At 40.5% G+C, this 17,038-nt stretch overlaps 1 protein-coding gene across 4 annotated transcripts in view; it reads right to left on the reverse strand.

Annotated features, from left to right (window-relative positions):
* The window catches only part of DSCAM (DS cell adhesion molecule), a 397,849-nt gene that overhangs the window by 108,123 nt on the left and 272,688 nt on the right, over window positions 1-17,038 (reverse strand). For all 4 annotated transcript variants that reach the window (XM_075197270.1, XM_075197269.1, XM_075197271.1 and 1 more), the window contains exon 21: window positions 6,052-6,205. In XM_075197270.1, the coding sequence (XP_075053371.1) occupies window positions 6,052-6,205 (154 nt within the window). The remainder of the gene's footprint in view (window positions 1-6,051; window positions 6,206-17,038) is intronic.

Consider the following 17,038-nt stretch of genomic DNA (forward strand, 5'->3'; position numbering starts at 1 on the left):
TCCATTTCTTTGTATATTTGAATTGCTAGTTCTACAGTCTATGCAGGCTGCTTTATTTATATTCAACTACAAGTGTAGGGCGGGGGGGGGGGGCATAGATAGCCACCAAAGTAACGTGGTCCATTTAATTTCACTTTCTAGCTCCACAGTCTGTGCAGCCTGCTTTTTTTTATCTTCAAAGTATTTATATTTACAAGCCTTGCAATCTAAATTAACTAGAGGTAGTGACGTGGTAGAACTCCAAAAGGCAGTTTGGAAGCCCCTGTACAAACTGGCTCTATTTTTTAACTGAGTTGTCCCCCCTCCAGTGTGTACTCGGAAAGAGTTTTTAGTGCAGCGGGGAACCTGGTCAGTGAGCGGCGAAGGAGGTTGCTTCCTCACAACGTTGAAAAAATGATGTTTATAAAAATGAATAATCAATTCCTCAATGAAGTACAGCACTGCCCTCCAGACAGTACAGAGGGACTGTGGTTGTGGAGTCCAGCGGGGACGAATTGATAATGTGTGAGGAGGAGGAAGTACACACTGTAGGGGGAGAGGAATCAGAGGTTGAGGATAAGGACGACATCTTTCCTCAGTAGAGCCTGTTTAGTTTGTACAGGGAGAGATGAATTGTTTTATTGGTGTGGGGGCCCAAACAAACCAATCATTTCAGCCACAGTTGTTTGGTAGGCCCTGTCGCTGAAATGATTGGTTTGTTAAAGTGTGCATGTCCTATTTCAACAACATAAGGGTGGGTGGGAGGGCCCAAGGACAATTCCATCTTGCACCTTTTTTTTTGGCATTATGTGACCATTCAACAGTCGTTTGCCATGTTCAAAAAGTAAAAGAAAATGCCAACAAATTCAATAAATTAAATCAAAAGTTAAATGCCCTGTCATTATTTAAAACAAGAGGTTTTGACGTGCTAGAATTAGTGTAGTGTTAAGATGTTATAAACACTACACTTGGAAATTGGGAGGAGGTAATGTGGCCCCGGTATCAAATTGGGTACCGGGGCCACCCCACTACGCAGTCCAGATACTTGTTTGGTGGAATTCTGACACGTGGAGGGTGTATTTATTTTATTGTGGCCCCGGTACCAAATTGTGTACCGGGGCCACCACACTACGCAGTCAAGATAGATAGATGCGTATCATAGATAAAGTACATTCAGTGGTGTGGGGCAAATTGAAAAATATTCAAAATGCACTGACATTATCAAAAACAAGAGGTTGTCACACGCTAAAACTCCAACATGTATATGATGGAGAGGATGGAGGAGCAGCCGTATGTGTAGTGTAATGCAGACCTGTTGAAGGTTTTTTATATATTTTATTGTGGTGCCCAGTGCCCACTCCTCTACGCAGTCCAGGTACAATTATTGGTGGGAATCATAAAAGTTCAGGGTTTTTAATATATTGTGGTGACCCACTCCTCTACGTAGTCCAGGTACATTTATTGGTGCGATTCATAAAAGTTCAGGGTTTTTAATATATTGTGGCGACCCACTCCTCTACACAGTCCAGGTACATTTATTGGTGCGATTCATAAAAGTTCAGGGTTTTTAAGATATTGTGGTGACCCACTCCTCTACGCAGTCCAGGTACATTTATTGGTGCGAATCAAACAAGTTGATGGTTTTCTTATTATATATATTGTGGTGACCCACTCCTCTACGCAGTCCAGGTACATTTATTGGTGCGATTCATAAAAGTTCAGGGTTTTTAAGATATTGTGGTGACCCACTCCTCTACGCAGTCCAGGTACATTTATTGGTGCGATTCATAAAAGTTCAGGGTTTTTAATATATTGTGGTGACCCACTCCTCTACGCAGTCCAGGTACATTTATTGGTGCGATTCATAAAAGTTCAGGGTTTTTAAGATATTGTGGTGACCCACTCCTCTACGCAGTCCAGGTACATTTATTGGTGCGATTCATAAAAGTTCAGGGTTTTTAATATATTGTGGCGACCCACTCCTCTACGCAGTCCAGGTACATTTATTGGTGCGATTCATAAAAGTTCAGGGTTTTTAAGATATTGTGGTGACCCACTCCTCTACGCAGTCCAGGTACATTTATTGGTGCGATTCATAAAAGTTCAGGGTTTTTAATATATTGTGGTGACCCACTCCTCTACGCAGTCCAGGTACATTTATTGGTGCGAATCAAACAAGTTGATGGTTTTCTTATTATATATATTGTGGTGACCCACTCCTCTACGCAGTCCAGGTACATTTATTGGTGCGAATCAAACAAGTTGATGGTTTTCTTATTATATATATTGTGGTGACCCACTCCTCTACGCAGTCCAGGTACATTTATTGGTGCGATTCATAAAAGTTCAGGGTTTTTAATATATTGTGGTGACCCACTCCTCTACGCAGTCCAGGTACATTTATTGGTGCGATTCACAAAAGTTCAGGGTTTTTAATATATTGTGGTGACCCACTCCTCTACGCAGTCCAGGTACAATTATTGGTGCGAATCATAAAAGTTCAGGGTTTTTAATATATATTGTGGTGACCCACTCCTCTACGCAGTCCAGGTACATTTATTGGTGCGATTCATAAAAGTTCAGGGTTTTTAATATATTGTGGTGACCCACTCCTCTACGCAGTCCAGGTACATTTATTGGTGCGATTCATAAAAGTTCAGGGTTTTTAATATATTGTGGTGACCCACTCCTCTACGCAGTCCAGGTACATTTATTGGTGCGATTCATAAAAGTTCAGGGTTTTTAATATATTGTGGTGACCCACTCCTCTACGCAGTCCAGGTACAATTATTGGTGCGAATCATAAAAGTTCAGGGTTTTTAATATATATTGTGGTGACCCACTCCTCTACGCAGTCCAGAAAGATACCTTGTTGCAACGTTTTGGACTAATAACTATATTGTGAGGTGTTCAGAATACACTGTAAATTAGTGGAAATGCTTGTTATTGAATGTTATTGAGGTTAATAATAGCCTAGGAGTGAAAATAAGCCCAAAAACTTGATTTTTAAACTTTTTATGTTTTTTCAAAAAAATCCGAATCCAATACCTTAAATCCGAACCGAGACCTTTCGTCAAGTGTTTTGCGAGACAAATCCGAACCTCAAAAATAACGAAAATCCGGATCCAAAACACAAAACACGAGACCTCAAAAGTCGCCGGTGCACATCCCTACCAAGCAGGTCTGCAAATATTCAATTCTGTTACATTCAACCTTTGATATACATACATGTCAAATGCTGTTTTTTCTTGCTCCTTAACCTATGACCCCAAGTCACCCTCAGCACCTGCCATTCAGCAACACAAAAGTGTGAATACATTAAGGATCTGGACATAGCACCTATCATATTACTTCTCTCTTTACTGTGAAAATAAATTAAACCTTTCTGAGTTTTTGCTGGAGTGTTAAGCAAATATGCTTCAATACAAATAGAGCACTAGTTATCCCAAAAAAACAGGAATCATCTTGTTCTAATTGAAGCTCTGGAACTAAATTTAGCAAAATGGTCCAATAATAACTATTACCATCAGTACTACATGATCTTCCATAAACCCAGCTTTACTCTACTCCTGGTTTCAACTGAAAATGCAAATTACATTAAAAACTGCATCTACAAAACCCACTGAACGTGCACCCCAGGAGCCTGACATTATAACATCGCAGCTATTCTGTTTGAAGCAGGAGCATTTCTGTACAGTCTTGGCCAGTTCTAACAGTAAATTATTACTTTTTGACTGAGCTCTCGAAGAAAGTTATTTTCTATTCCTTAAACAGATTGTGGCAGCATCTCTGCGGCCTCCTTAATTACACATTTCTTATCAAATGATTGGAAACAAGCTGACGCGCAGTGTTTGGGAGCATAAAACATCTCCGCACACACACTCAGAAAGAATTTTCAGCTTTCATTTTGTTGATGTCACTCTCCTTTAGTTTGCAGGGAAAATAATGAGAGTGATAATGAGCTTTTGATGCCGCTGAGAGCCCACATGCAGTGAATCCCTGCCACAGACATCCATTACCGCAGCTACTGAAGCTTAGAAGTTATAGCTGAGGCGCTTCAACATGGCAAGTCAAACAAAACAGAGGAATTAGGTTCCCAGAATGTTCTAAGCCTCCAGGTACTAGTTTTGGATGAAACACGGAAAGGATATTAAAAATATTTTCTCTCTTTTTATTGTAATGCATATTTTTCTTTTTTAGATCTTGTTTTAGGCTCTGTATTTCAGTGTATGTACTTAAGAGGCGAGGACTATAATTGTGCTTTAGTTCTACACATTCCAAGAGAGAAGCAGAAGATAAAAAGTTAGTGCTTGGAGGTAAGTAAAGCATTATAAGCCAACCCTTAAGAGTGAAGAACTGGGATATCGAGGCTCTGCATGAAGGCAATCAGGCAAAACCATTTTAATGTAAAACTAACAATTTCATTCACGGCACATTACCGGCTCCTCAGATAACTATTTTAAAAATACAATTTCAGAATGTTGTTCAGGCTGAGAAAGGGAACATTAAATGGCATTCTTCCCCAATAAGCAGACACCATTATCCCAAGAAACTCTGGAGGCAATGCAGAGACTTAAACTGATATGTCTGGGCCTTGGATGGATTAGAAGGAATTTTGCATTAACTATGCCTCGCATTTTGCATCAAACTGTAAGTGTGACCGTGTCATATATAGGCTTACATGTAACATACAGAGTGACCAATCGTGTTTTCCATTGATCAGTTCATGTTATTTTTTAACATTCAATTTTTTAAATATGTGAGTCAGTGGGACATGATGCATATACAGGTTATAGAGTTCACTTTTAAAAAAACACCAATAATTACTTATGTCGCCTAAGTGACAATACTTACCACGCTGTAACCGTTCCAAGGTTACAGCACACGACCCTCGCTGTATCCGCTGCCTTCTCTCTTATTGTCCCCAGTGGCCGGAGACAACCATGCGCCGTGATCACCGCTGTTTAAATTTAGGTTTAGCGCCCTCAGCTGCATGACTGTGATGGACTATCCTAGCCCAATCAATTAATCAAAACATATACGGTAACAATGGTTACGGTGCAATATGTAACATTTAGTGTATAACATTCCTTAAGTTAGGTAATTATATTTTACTATAAATCGGTTTATCAACTATAGTAAATATTTATTTTTAAAGAACCATTAAACCAATAGGAATTGTAAAGCACTACGGTATTTGCTGGCGCTATATAAATAAGTGTTGTTGATGATGACAGGGCGGTCAGTGTTGGGGAATTTCACCTTACTAAGGGTGTGATTTAGAAAATATATCAAATCATGGATCACTGTAATACGGAAATGGTTTCCAATTCGAATTAAGCAAAAAACAAACAAGAAATTCTTGAGTGACGCAGCCATACAGTTGTATATGACAAGACTTTATAGGTCTATATTAATATAAAATCTGCATAGTTCTTATTCTGGTGACCACAGTGTACGGTATCACCACAGTGTACGGTATCGCAATAACGTGGATTTTCGTTGCCAACAAAAATCCACGCTATTGCGATACCGTATTACCGGTAATACTGCGCAGGTTCCGCGGTAACGTGCGTTACCGTGGACCGGAATCCTAATTGAATATGCCCCTTAGAATAGATTTAGTGGCCTTTTAATGCGAAATGGGCAATATAGTAATTTTATAGAAAATATAAATACATCTGGGGGATCTATTTCAGAATGCTTTGGACTTTCCATAATATATAGCACTATGACTAAAGTAAAGTCCAATTAAAAATGATGAACATGTGTATGACACTAATACGAAACAGCAGCAATTACTGAGCTTTTTAATTTGTGGATTTCATAACCCTCTGCATAATGAGATTCCAGATAATAGATTACATACCTGTACATGAAACAGCGAATTCATTCAACACTGCATTAGATTTTCACAGTATAGTATCTATCTTATTCCTCATTGTACATGTATTACTTAACTCTTTGTACATTATTGGAAAGAGGAGGCCAACATTTCTTCAACAAGCTCCAGAGTACATTATTTTATAATAGAGACGAACAAGTAAACAACATTTAATATAAACATTTTACCTTTAGCCACTGGTTCAACTGTAATGATGTCACTGCTGTTTCCTCTCCCCGCAGCAGTCACTGCCACCACCCAAACGCTATACTGTCTGTTTCGGCTCAGGTTTGGTATTCGGTAAAAGAAGGAGTCAGGTGCAGCCTCAAATTCACTGATTACCTATAATTAAAAAAAAATATACATTAATTAGCTTCAGTGGATTCAATGCAGTATAACAGGTGCTGTACTTAATTAAACACGCTTCTGATCGGAGGTTACCAAGTAGCAATGTATAGTGTGTAAATCTGAGGGTTCTCATGAAGGGGAAATGATCCACAAAAGGTTACAAGTATAATGTTTTGTCAACATCTTTCAGGTTGGTACAGTTGATGTTTAGATAAGTTTTTACTTTTAATGTGATGAATTAAAGTGTATCCCTCCCCCTACACATAATGAAGGCAGACATTAATGGGCTGATCGAATATTCATGAAATGCTGCCAATCAATTCACTAGAAACCAGTAACATCATAGAGGCATGAGGAAGTTGTGACTAGTATAACCCACACACTGCTTGCCTCCACAAGGCTCCTCTATATCAGCGACAACAGTGTGATAGGCTTCATTCTTGTGAATACTGGTTCTGCCTCCACTGCATGTAGTCAATAGATATATTTTAAAGGCCTGTGAGGTATCAAATAGAAACCTATTACTGTCTAATGACTGGCCTGCTTTAGCTCTCTCTCTCTCTCTCTCTCTCCAGGGGGTATATTTACTAAACTGTGGGTTTGAAAAATTGGAGATGTTGCCTATAGCAACCAATCAGATTCTAGCTGTCATTTTGTAGAATGTACTAAATAAATGATAGCTACAATCTGATTGGTTGATATAGGCAACACACCCAGGTGTCATTGATCTATGATACGCTGTTAAGTTGGACTTTAACATGTCTACCCCCACACATACACCCAAATGGGGGACTCCTGAAATGCACTAAGCTACTATCTTTAAAACCAAAGAGGCCATTTATAAAGTTCTGCTTTTGATGCCCTCTACACGCAATGTTCTTCTCTGTTCTACCAATGTGCGGGTACAACAGTGTACTATGACACAGGCATTTCCAATGTCACAGTTATTCAAGTACCACACAGCGCTACACTAGTACACTATAATGGATTTAAAATATCAATCCATATGACAACCTTGAGGAAACATATAAAAATCGTCAAAGGTGCCCATTCCCTTGTTATGGAAACATCACATGACCCCTAAGTCATAGGTTCTCATTGAACATGTGGATGAAAGGTCTAATATGAACTCCCCAGAGCAGATAGTCCAGCTTCCCACAACCTGGATTACATGGCTTTCCCAGGGAGGGAAGGGGAGTGTTTGCTACCACTAGTTTGTGTTTAATGTGCTGAATATGAATAGTCACTAGAATGTGAGTGTCCTCTTCTTATACCATGCAGGAATTGTTACCGTCTCTTTTTGCTGAGTTCTCCGAGACCTAAGTCAGCGATTTAAAGACTAATAAAATGCTGTTTACCAGACCTGCACAAGGTGCCAGCTTAGTATTCCTTTGCATGATGTTCGTACATTTGGTTGTTTAGCACCATATTCCGTGTCTAAGTCCAGGCTGGCACGCTATCATTGCTCACGTATAAGTTCTGTTCCTAGTTATTGTGCGATCTTCCATTTCTGATTGAGTTCTTGCAAGCTAAAATGTTCACATTGTGTAGGCTTATGTATAATAAATCTGTATTTGATTGGAGTGGCTTCTCCCATGCAAATGTATCTGAATAGGCACTTTAAAAGGTAAAACGAATATGCATAAAAATACAAGTATATCATTGATATTGTGCTTACAGCATCGCCCAGAAGTAACAAACCTACAATTGTTACAGCTTATATATAAAAGGTACAGTTAATAGATATAAAGCAACACAATATCACTTCATCAATGCTGACTAGCCTGACAAATTGATAAAAGACTATTTTCTCCTATGCTGTCATATGTCGACAAATAATCTTGCACTCATATGTTGCCACAAAAAGCCATCAATCAATGTCCAAAAAAATCTGCTGTGTGCATCCAATTCAAACACTCCACAAGACTCATCTATTCAACCCAGCTGGGAATCGAACACCTTTGTCATATCCTTGCTATTTCCTTCATCCTAGACTCCATGAAAGTGTCCACCCCATACACTGCCAATGTCCCTTCAAGTTTATCCTGAGCCTCTAGTTACTGCCCCACCAACCACTGTGTCAGGACACACAACACGGCTCAAACCAACACCATATCCCAAATGGTATCACAAGGCTTATGAAGGACAATTATAGGTAGTAACTGTAAAGTGTGTACAGGGGAGTCGAGAGGGGAGCGGGACGTTTACAAATTACTGGGGCCCGGCCTTCCTGGGGGGCCTGGGCCCCGCAGTTAGGTAATAATTATTTAAAAAAAATATTCTTTAAAATAAAAACAAAAGTTCCCCACAAGTTTTTGGGGGGAGGGGCTATGGGGGAGGAAGCGGGCCGTTCCCAGTCCCCGGACAGTGTGTGATATCATCACATACTGCCCCAGCAGCCAGCAGAGCAAGGAGGAGGAGCTCCATCTCTAACACAGCACAGTTTAGGTAAGTATGCTGTGTCAGTGGGTCTTATGGGGGGCTTATGTTGTGCCAGGGAGCGGGACTTAGGCTGTGTAAGGGGGGAGACTTAAGCTGTGTCTTGGGGGGGGGTTAGGCTCTGTCTGGAGAGGGGGCTAAAAATTGAGTGGTGCTCAAAAAAATGAAAATAAATTATATATATGTATATATATATATATATATATATATATATATACACACACACACACACATTTAAAATTTTATGTAATTTCTCTTATCAGCATTGAGTTTATGTTTAAGGGTTTTTGAGCGCCTCTTCATTTTTATTGTGTATTTATCTTTGTATGGGGTTGCAGAGCCCCTAGAGGCAGCCATTTCTCTTATACAGTTACACTTATGTTTCATTATTCCAAGCATATAAATATCTATGATTATTTTTATCACACATTTTGCTTGTTAAATAATTACATACTGCGTGATCTGTGCTGTGTACTGTGTGCACTAATTATTTTCCACATTTCATTTACATTTTCCAAACAGGTCCCAACATTCCAGGATCCAGACAAGAATCCGGTACCAGGCTGTGAAAGCTGCAATATCAGGTAGGTGAGAGCAACACAATTTTAATACATAATGGGGGGAATTAGATCGCCGGTGATGTAGAGTGCGGACACATTGCCGGCAATTACAGTAGAAAGTTCTGTCAAAAGCTCCGCTGTAAAGTGTCCCAAGGACGTTACAGAGGCACATTGTGGCTAATTGAATTCCCCCCCCAAAATGTCATGTGTAAAGAGGCGCAGCCACAGCCCATATTGGCCACACCCCCATCACTAAGTGACCACGCCCCCTTTTTGACAGTGTGCCACTGTGCGGCAACGCGCATCCCTTCTCCTGCCATGTGTGGAGGGGGGCCCAAAAAGTTGCTGTACCAGGGCCCCAAATTCCTCTTGACGGCCCTGAGTGTGTGTAGATCTATATGTGGGTCATGACTCAGAGTTAGATGGAATTTATACATTCAGATTTCTTTCATTTATTGGTTTCTACATATCATCCTGCAACATTGATCAGATGCTGTTCTGCCATGTGTGTCTTGGAATGGAACATAAAGCTGATCTATTGATACAATTGCATCTGTTTCAGCGAGCTCAGCAGCGCTCGTCATCTGCAAGTGCAATGAAAATGAAGCAGGAGATTAGTAAAAGCTGACTGCAAGTACACAACACCAATAAAGGATTTGAAGTAGAAACCCCCCATTAAGAAGCACTGCTTTCAAGCCTTAGTGAATAGGCCCCACAGGGAGACAAGGTATCTAGAATTAGGGCTGAGGGGTACTGCTGGATGGGTCTATCCAGGTTTTATCAAATATTAGTTTAGATATAAAACAAGATAAATATTGTTATCAGATGTTGCTGTTGTTGTGACACAGCGTCTGTATTAATAGCTGACCAGCAGAACGTGTTCGTTTTTTGCTATTGATAGACAATAACGTACGTGGACAATGTTGTAGACATTGCTGACAGCCCAACATTCTTCTGCATCTTACTCTTTACGAGGTAAAAACATCCAGAGTTAGCACAATTACAAGAACACATATGCTTGGGCAAATTGTATTTAGATTGTACAGCTGTGCAAACTCCCTTAATTTGATTCTTTTATTAGATTACTTGTTTTATATTTAAACTTGGAATAATGCATCAAAGAGATGAGGTTGACAATTCCTAAAGGAACGATAAAACCAAACACCAAAGTGACTGCAGAAGTTTCACTAATGTCCTATATTTAACCATTGGCTTACGCCAGTGTGGGCAGCCTGTGGCTCTCTGAACCACAAATCCCAGCATGCCTTGCCAGTTCAGGCTTGGGAAACCTGTTGCTTTCCAGTCGTTGTGGAACTACACATCCCAACAAGAAATGCCTGCCTCTGAACCTCTGGAATGTCACAGATTATGTACCACTCTTCTGGATTAAAGCATAAAAATAAATAAATTTCAGAATTATACAGGAATCATTACTGTTAAAATAAAAATCCCCCAAAAAATCCAATATAACTGGATTTGGAGTCCCACCTCCAAGATATAATGAGGTTTTTGATGATGGACCAAATTTCCAACTCATGGAAAACTTTCAGTGAAAAGAATTATTAGGATCCAGGATCCTTGATCCACAGTGTTTTCACTATTCTATTCACTTAACTCTAAATCTGGAGGGATGGTACTAGTTAGTAATTTTCATATTTTTCTACATCAGGAATATAATTATATCATATCATTCTTAACTAAACCTTGACCCCATATATACACCAAATTGGGAGGGTGCCATGCAGGAATCCTCCATGTTACATGAGCTGAGAGCCACCTCACATTGTCCATCCACAACTCTACAATAGAGCTCTATTTTAGCTCTTCCATATTGTAGAGGTATGGATGACCTGCAATGCATGATAAAGGCTAGTACTGTTCAGAGTAGCACAAATCTCAGGTTTAGGTAATGTGGGGCTATATGAAGGAATTTAGATGAAGAAGTGTTTATCCATTTTTAATACACAGTCCATGCACAAACTAAGTGTTTGAAACTTAGGTTTTAGTTGGATGCACTCATTAACACTTGATCTTCCTCTCTCATCACTCAACATCTGCTGCACCACTTTACAAATCCCTACACTGGCTTTCTGTGTCCTCCAGAATCAAATCCCTCACTCTTACATACAAAGCCCTCAACAACACTACTCCTGCATACATCTCAAACCTCCTATCTAGATACTCTCCCTCCCCCCCCCCTCTTAGATCTATCTCTGACCTGCGCCTTGTCTCATCTCTGGTAACCACCTCTCACTCCATCTACAAGACTTCTCCCGTGCTGCTCCCCACTTATGGAATTCCCTACCATGCTCCATCAGACTTTGCCACAGCCTTCAAATCTTTAGATGCTTTTTGAAAACCCATTTCTTATTTAGAAGTGACCTTTATCCTTGATAACACTACCCCCACTAATACACCTTCACAACTATCTCAATCTCCACTCTAAGCCACACTCGCTCCTCTTGTTTCAGCTGCACCCTCTTCCACGTAGAATGTAAGCTCTCTAATGAGCAGGGTCCTCCATACCCTTTGTTTTCATGTCTGCATTTATTTTGTCTACCTTGTATGTCCTTGTTTTATGTTTGTCCTGTTTTTGCTACTGTACGGCGCTGCAGAGCACTGTGGCTCCTTACACATCTACGATAATAATAATAATAACGAAGTCCAGATATTGAGGAGAACAAGGTTCAATGTCTGCCACTGTCACACACTGCATTAGCTATGCCTCTGGCTATAGAGAAATGAAACATCTTGCTCTTTAATATTACAAAATAACTGCTACAAAAGGACTAGATTTAAAAATATACAATACAGGCCAGCACTGACATACAAGCCAGCAGTTGATTTAACATTAACTGTTACATACATGCCCTTATCAATATTTACCCTACCTAAGTAATAAAGGCACCTGAAGCTTGTTTTTTGCTGAGGGAAGGTCACAAACTTTACTGAAAATAAATTAATAAAGTGGTGGAAAAAAAACCCAATCAGCTATCAGCCATTCTTCTACCAAATTGTGGCAGCCAAAAAACGTACTCTGACATGTCTAGGCAGCGGATCCCCACTCTCCCTCAGTTGGCTCAGTAGCTGGGAACAGTCTGAAATGGCGGTGCCCCATATCTCCCCAGGGGGGAGTGTAACCAATGCGTTATTTATGGGTGCCGATTGTCATTCTTTTCACCATAATCAAGTTCTGGACCCAGGAAATGAAGCCTCCACCACTGTAACAACTGAAAGCCTAACAAGACCCCTAGAGAGTTGCTCCACAGAAAAAAAATAAAATAAAAATATCCCCGTAAGAGGCACCCCATCTGATCTATACCAGTGATCGCACCTAAAGTTAATCCGGTGGTGAACTGCTAACAACCCAGCTGCCCCAGACAAAAACCTACCAGGTTCCCTTTAGATTGGCAGTCGTCAAAGCAAACTGCCCTGTTAGCGCCTCTCCAAATCTGTCTGGGTATAAGATCTGACCAGATAAAGTAAAAGCTGAGCCAGAGAGTCATAATTGTGACAAGATCAGACTCAATCCCTACTTTAAGCTCCCATCCCTTCAGTTTCCCCAGATCATATCCACCCAAATGCACCACAGAAATTCCAAACTTGACTTCATTCAGGGACAGGGTTCTTAATAAATGAAGACCAACGCATGCCCCTAAAGCCTAACCATTTAATGCCTCTAGCCCCCGGGGATATGCCCAAGTAATGAGCAGTAGAACCCTCACTGGTCCAACATACAAATAAATGCTCCACACGTTTATGGAGTCATGACAACAACCTAAAATATGGATGAATGACACATTTAAATAAAACAGCCCATAACTGATAGCATCCAGCAAAGTTAGCAAATGGTCAGCTAAACACAGCAGGCGAGGACTAACAGGGTGACCCATATGGAGTTAAACCCCCCCCCCCAAAAAAAATCGAAGTGCCACATGTCAATCATGCCTTTCAGACTGAGGAAAAAATAGGCAAATTCCTCCATGCTATCACAAACTTTGGAGGGCAATTCCTGTCATGGGTCAACCCGGCAACAGAAAGACGTCAAGTACAATTGCTTATTTCGCAGCTTGATATATATTTTACAGCAACTGGACTTTCGTCTACCTAGTCCAATAAGCGTAGATATTGACCAACCCTCCCCAGTAGTAGCTGTAGCTGTAGCTGTAGCTGTGCCAATTCTGCAGAAATGAGCCATTGTCAGCATCTATAAAAGATCGCTCAGAACTTGTATTTATTAAGAGGATCCCCCTTCAAATGCCTCAACCAGGTATGACCTGTTTCAGGTCTCTCATCCAAATTAATGGTAGCTGAGCAGGGCAACCAGTTTTATGGTCTCTCCTACCCAACATATTCAAGAGCCAAGCTGATCAGTTTTAGATCTGTGGAAATACAAACTGGAGGTGGTGTGAAATGGTGGTGGGGCCGCAAATGCCTTGAGGGGGGGAGGTGAAAACAGGATGGGGGAGAAGCAGTAAGAAAAGAAATAAATATAGTAATGAGCTAAAGAAAAAGGCAGAGGTACAGCAAAAACTGAGAAATAGGGGTAAATCAGAGAAAAGCAAAGCAGAAAAAGACCAGTAAACAGAAATACACAAAGAAATAAACAATAAATGCAATAACAGAAACATACCAAAAAAAAGCACTACTAGCATGTTCACCACAGGAAACTAAAACAGACCACCTCCACGCAGACATTTCCAGAGGCAAGAGGCAGAGACCAGCCTATTCATATGATTATAAAACCTTCCCAGCTCAGGCAAGTCCCCCCAAACATTTACTGATTGGCTGACTAATTATAACAGACCTAATATTATTAACTCTTGCAGGGCATAAATATCTTTTTTATTTTACCACAACTTGGGCGCTTATATGCCATCGGGCCAATTACCTGCCCTCTGTTATCATTAAAAGAAGCAAGTAGTAAACCTTTTTCTTAAGTGTTTGCATTTTTTTCAATAATACCAACTAAAAAGCAGATTGCGCATGAGATGTTCTGTTAAAAATAACTATGCATGGAGATAAACAGGCAAATAACTCGATATATACCGGTAAATGTATATATGTTTACTCCAACAATAGATAAATACAGTACATAATAATAAAAATAATAAAACAAGTAAAATCCATATTCACTTGAGATATTTCTCAAGCTGATAAGAACCTATATGGGTAAGGGTTCCAACAGGTGTCTAATCATAAAGCCTAGATGCTGACATAGAACGGAATGTCCATATGACCAAAGGAGTAATAGCTCTGTATACGGATATGGATGAAGAAAACTCTATTTCACCAGATTCCGGCTATAAGGTAAGATGACAAGTTCCCAAGTATACCAAGTATGATTCTTTTATTATCTACCTGTATGTTCCTAAGTACCTCTTTAAAGGTTTAACGATTACCCCTATTATTATTAGCTTTTATTTATAAGGTGCCACAAATGGTCCGCAGCGCCGTACAAGACATATACAGAAAGCAGTGATCCATAACACATTACATGATACATGAAGAACAAAATACAAAGAGCAGACATACTGAATGAATAAGTATACAGGTAACACGGTAATGTAGATCAAAGTATATGAGGGAGAGTGAGTGAGAGTGATGGTAGGGATCAGCAGGATATTGGCCTGAGCTTAAGAAAACAGGGCTATGGAAGCAGGTCAACAGGTACAGAGGGTGATGGAATATTAGAAGGAGAACACGAGGAAGGAGGGCCCTGGTTGTGAGAGCTTACATCCTAAGGAAAGTCACAAATAGGGTTGTATCGATTGGGGGAATGGGGGTGAAAGCCGGGACAAAGGAGTTAGGAGGAAGATTGATATGCTTGAATAAAGAAATGAGTCTTAGGGGCATGTTGAAGTCTTTGAGAGTAGAGGCTAACCTGATGGAACGTGGGAGAGCATTCCACAGTGGGGGAGCAGCCTGGGCAAAGTCCTGGAGGCGGGAGTGGGAAGAAGTGATCAATGAAGTAATGAGGAGGTGGTCATTGGCAGAGCGGAGGAGTGTAGGTAGAGATGAGGTTGGAGATGTTGTGGGGGGGGGGGAGCTTGAGAGCTTTGAAGGTGAGGGTGAGGACTTTAAATTTAATTCTGTAGGCCATGGGGAGCCAATGTAGCGACTGGTGGAGGGGGACAGCAGAGATAGAGTGGCGGGAGAAAAAAATGAGGCGGGCAGCAGCATTGAGGATAGACTTAAGAGGGGCAAGGTGAGATTCAGGTAGGCCAGAGAGAAGGAGATTACAGTAGTCAAGGTGGGAGATTACAAGAAAGTGAATATAAGTTTTGATGGCTTACGTGGTGAGAAAGGGGCTGTTTCTTGGATATAGTCTGGAGATGGAAGTAGCAGGATATTGCAAAGGAAATAATGTGAGGTTTGAAGGAGAAGGAGGAGTCGAGGATAACCCCAAAGCATTGGACTTGAGGGACAGAAAGAAGGGCAGTATTATTAACAGATGTAGAGAGGGGGGAGGGGGAGAGCCCTGGAAGGGGATGAAGATGATTATCTCGGTCTTGGTAATATTGAGTTTAAGAAAGCGCTGGGACATCTAAGATGAGGTGGCCAAGAGACAGCAGGAGACACGAGACATAAGGTAAGGGGATGAATGATAGATTTTGGTATCATCATCATAGAGGTAGTTCTGGAGGCCAAAGGCGCTGATGAGGACATCAAGGGAGGAGGTGTAGAGGGAGAAGAGCAGTGGGACAAGAATGGAACCTTAGGGAACTCCGACAGGTAAGGGAAGAGGGGGGGATGTGGAGTCATGTGTAGAGACTGAAAATCAAGAGAGGACAGTGTTACAGAGGCCTATAAATTTGAGAGTTTGCAAAAGGAAGGCATGGGCAACAGTATTGAAGGCAGCAGAGAGCTGCCTTCATTTAAAAACATTTACCGTTTAAAAACATTTACCAAGGACCCTGGTGTTTCTTTACATGTTTACAAAGTATCATATCTCTAAATATTTACCAATTACCCCTTTGGGTCTTGAAATATTTTTAACTTCAAGCTCTATTACAGAGATGTGTGAGGAAAGGACCAACACTTTTCTAAACATTTGCATTAAAGTTTTTGTTTTCAGCTGTGAATACTGCTGACACTTACCTAAAATTGTTATTGCCTAATCAATTTTGTTATGGAAGTCAACTAGCGACCAAGTAGAGACCACACCAGAGTCACCAGTTACTACCAATTGAAAAATTGAAATGGCAACCAAAATTTATAGCTGCCAATTATGTGTTGTTTATTGTACAAAAGTGCCTGTAAGGTGATTTAAATATCATGTATTGCTTTATACAAGTTGTCATTGGGTTAAGAATAAAAAATAATTAAATCACACAATAATTTGCGACATAAACTGTTTTTTACTATGGAACTCACATGGGGTCATTTGCAAATATGCAAAAAAAATGACCCCTCAGTGCCTATTGCAGTTTTGTGACTTAATGCGCCACATTAGCTCTAAATGGAAGGGCATGGCTCTGTGCATAAAGATGGTGGGTGTAATACTGTACATCTTCTGATGGCAGGCGCTGGCATGTTTCTAGTTAAATGCTGGCCTGGCACAGTCATGTGCCTCAAATAGTGCCCAAATGCAAGCGAGAGATTGTGTTTTGTAATACAAGATAGTTCCAGGACATTGAAAGGTGAAGATCTTACTCCCTGCAAAAGGACAGAATTGTGAGCTGTCCTATACTTCCAATTGGGTGGCTTTTTACCATCCAGTCCAGTAACTCATTAGAGACATTCCTGGCGTCTTCTCCTCTCATGAATAAACAGTGACAATTTGGAGCATTTGTCCACAAAAAACAAGATGATACCATTTTCGGCT

This window comes from Mixophyes fleayi, chromosome 2 (assembly GCF_038048845.1).
Source record: "Mixophyes fleayi isolate aMixFle1 chromosome 2, aMixFle1.hap1, whole genome shotgun sequence".
NCBI classification, from domain to species: domain Eukaryota; kingdom Metazoa; phylum Chordata; class Amphibia; order Anura; family Limnodynastidae; genus Mixophyes; species Mixophyes fleayi.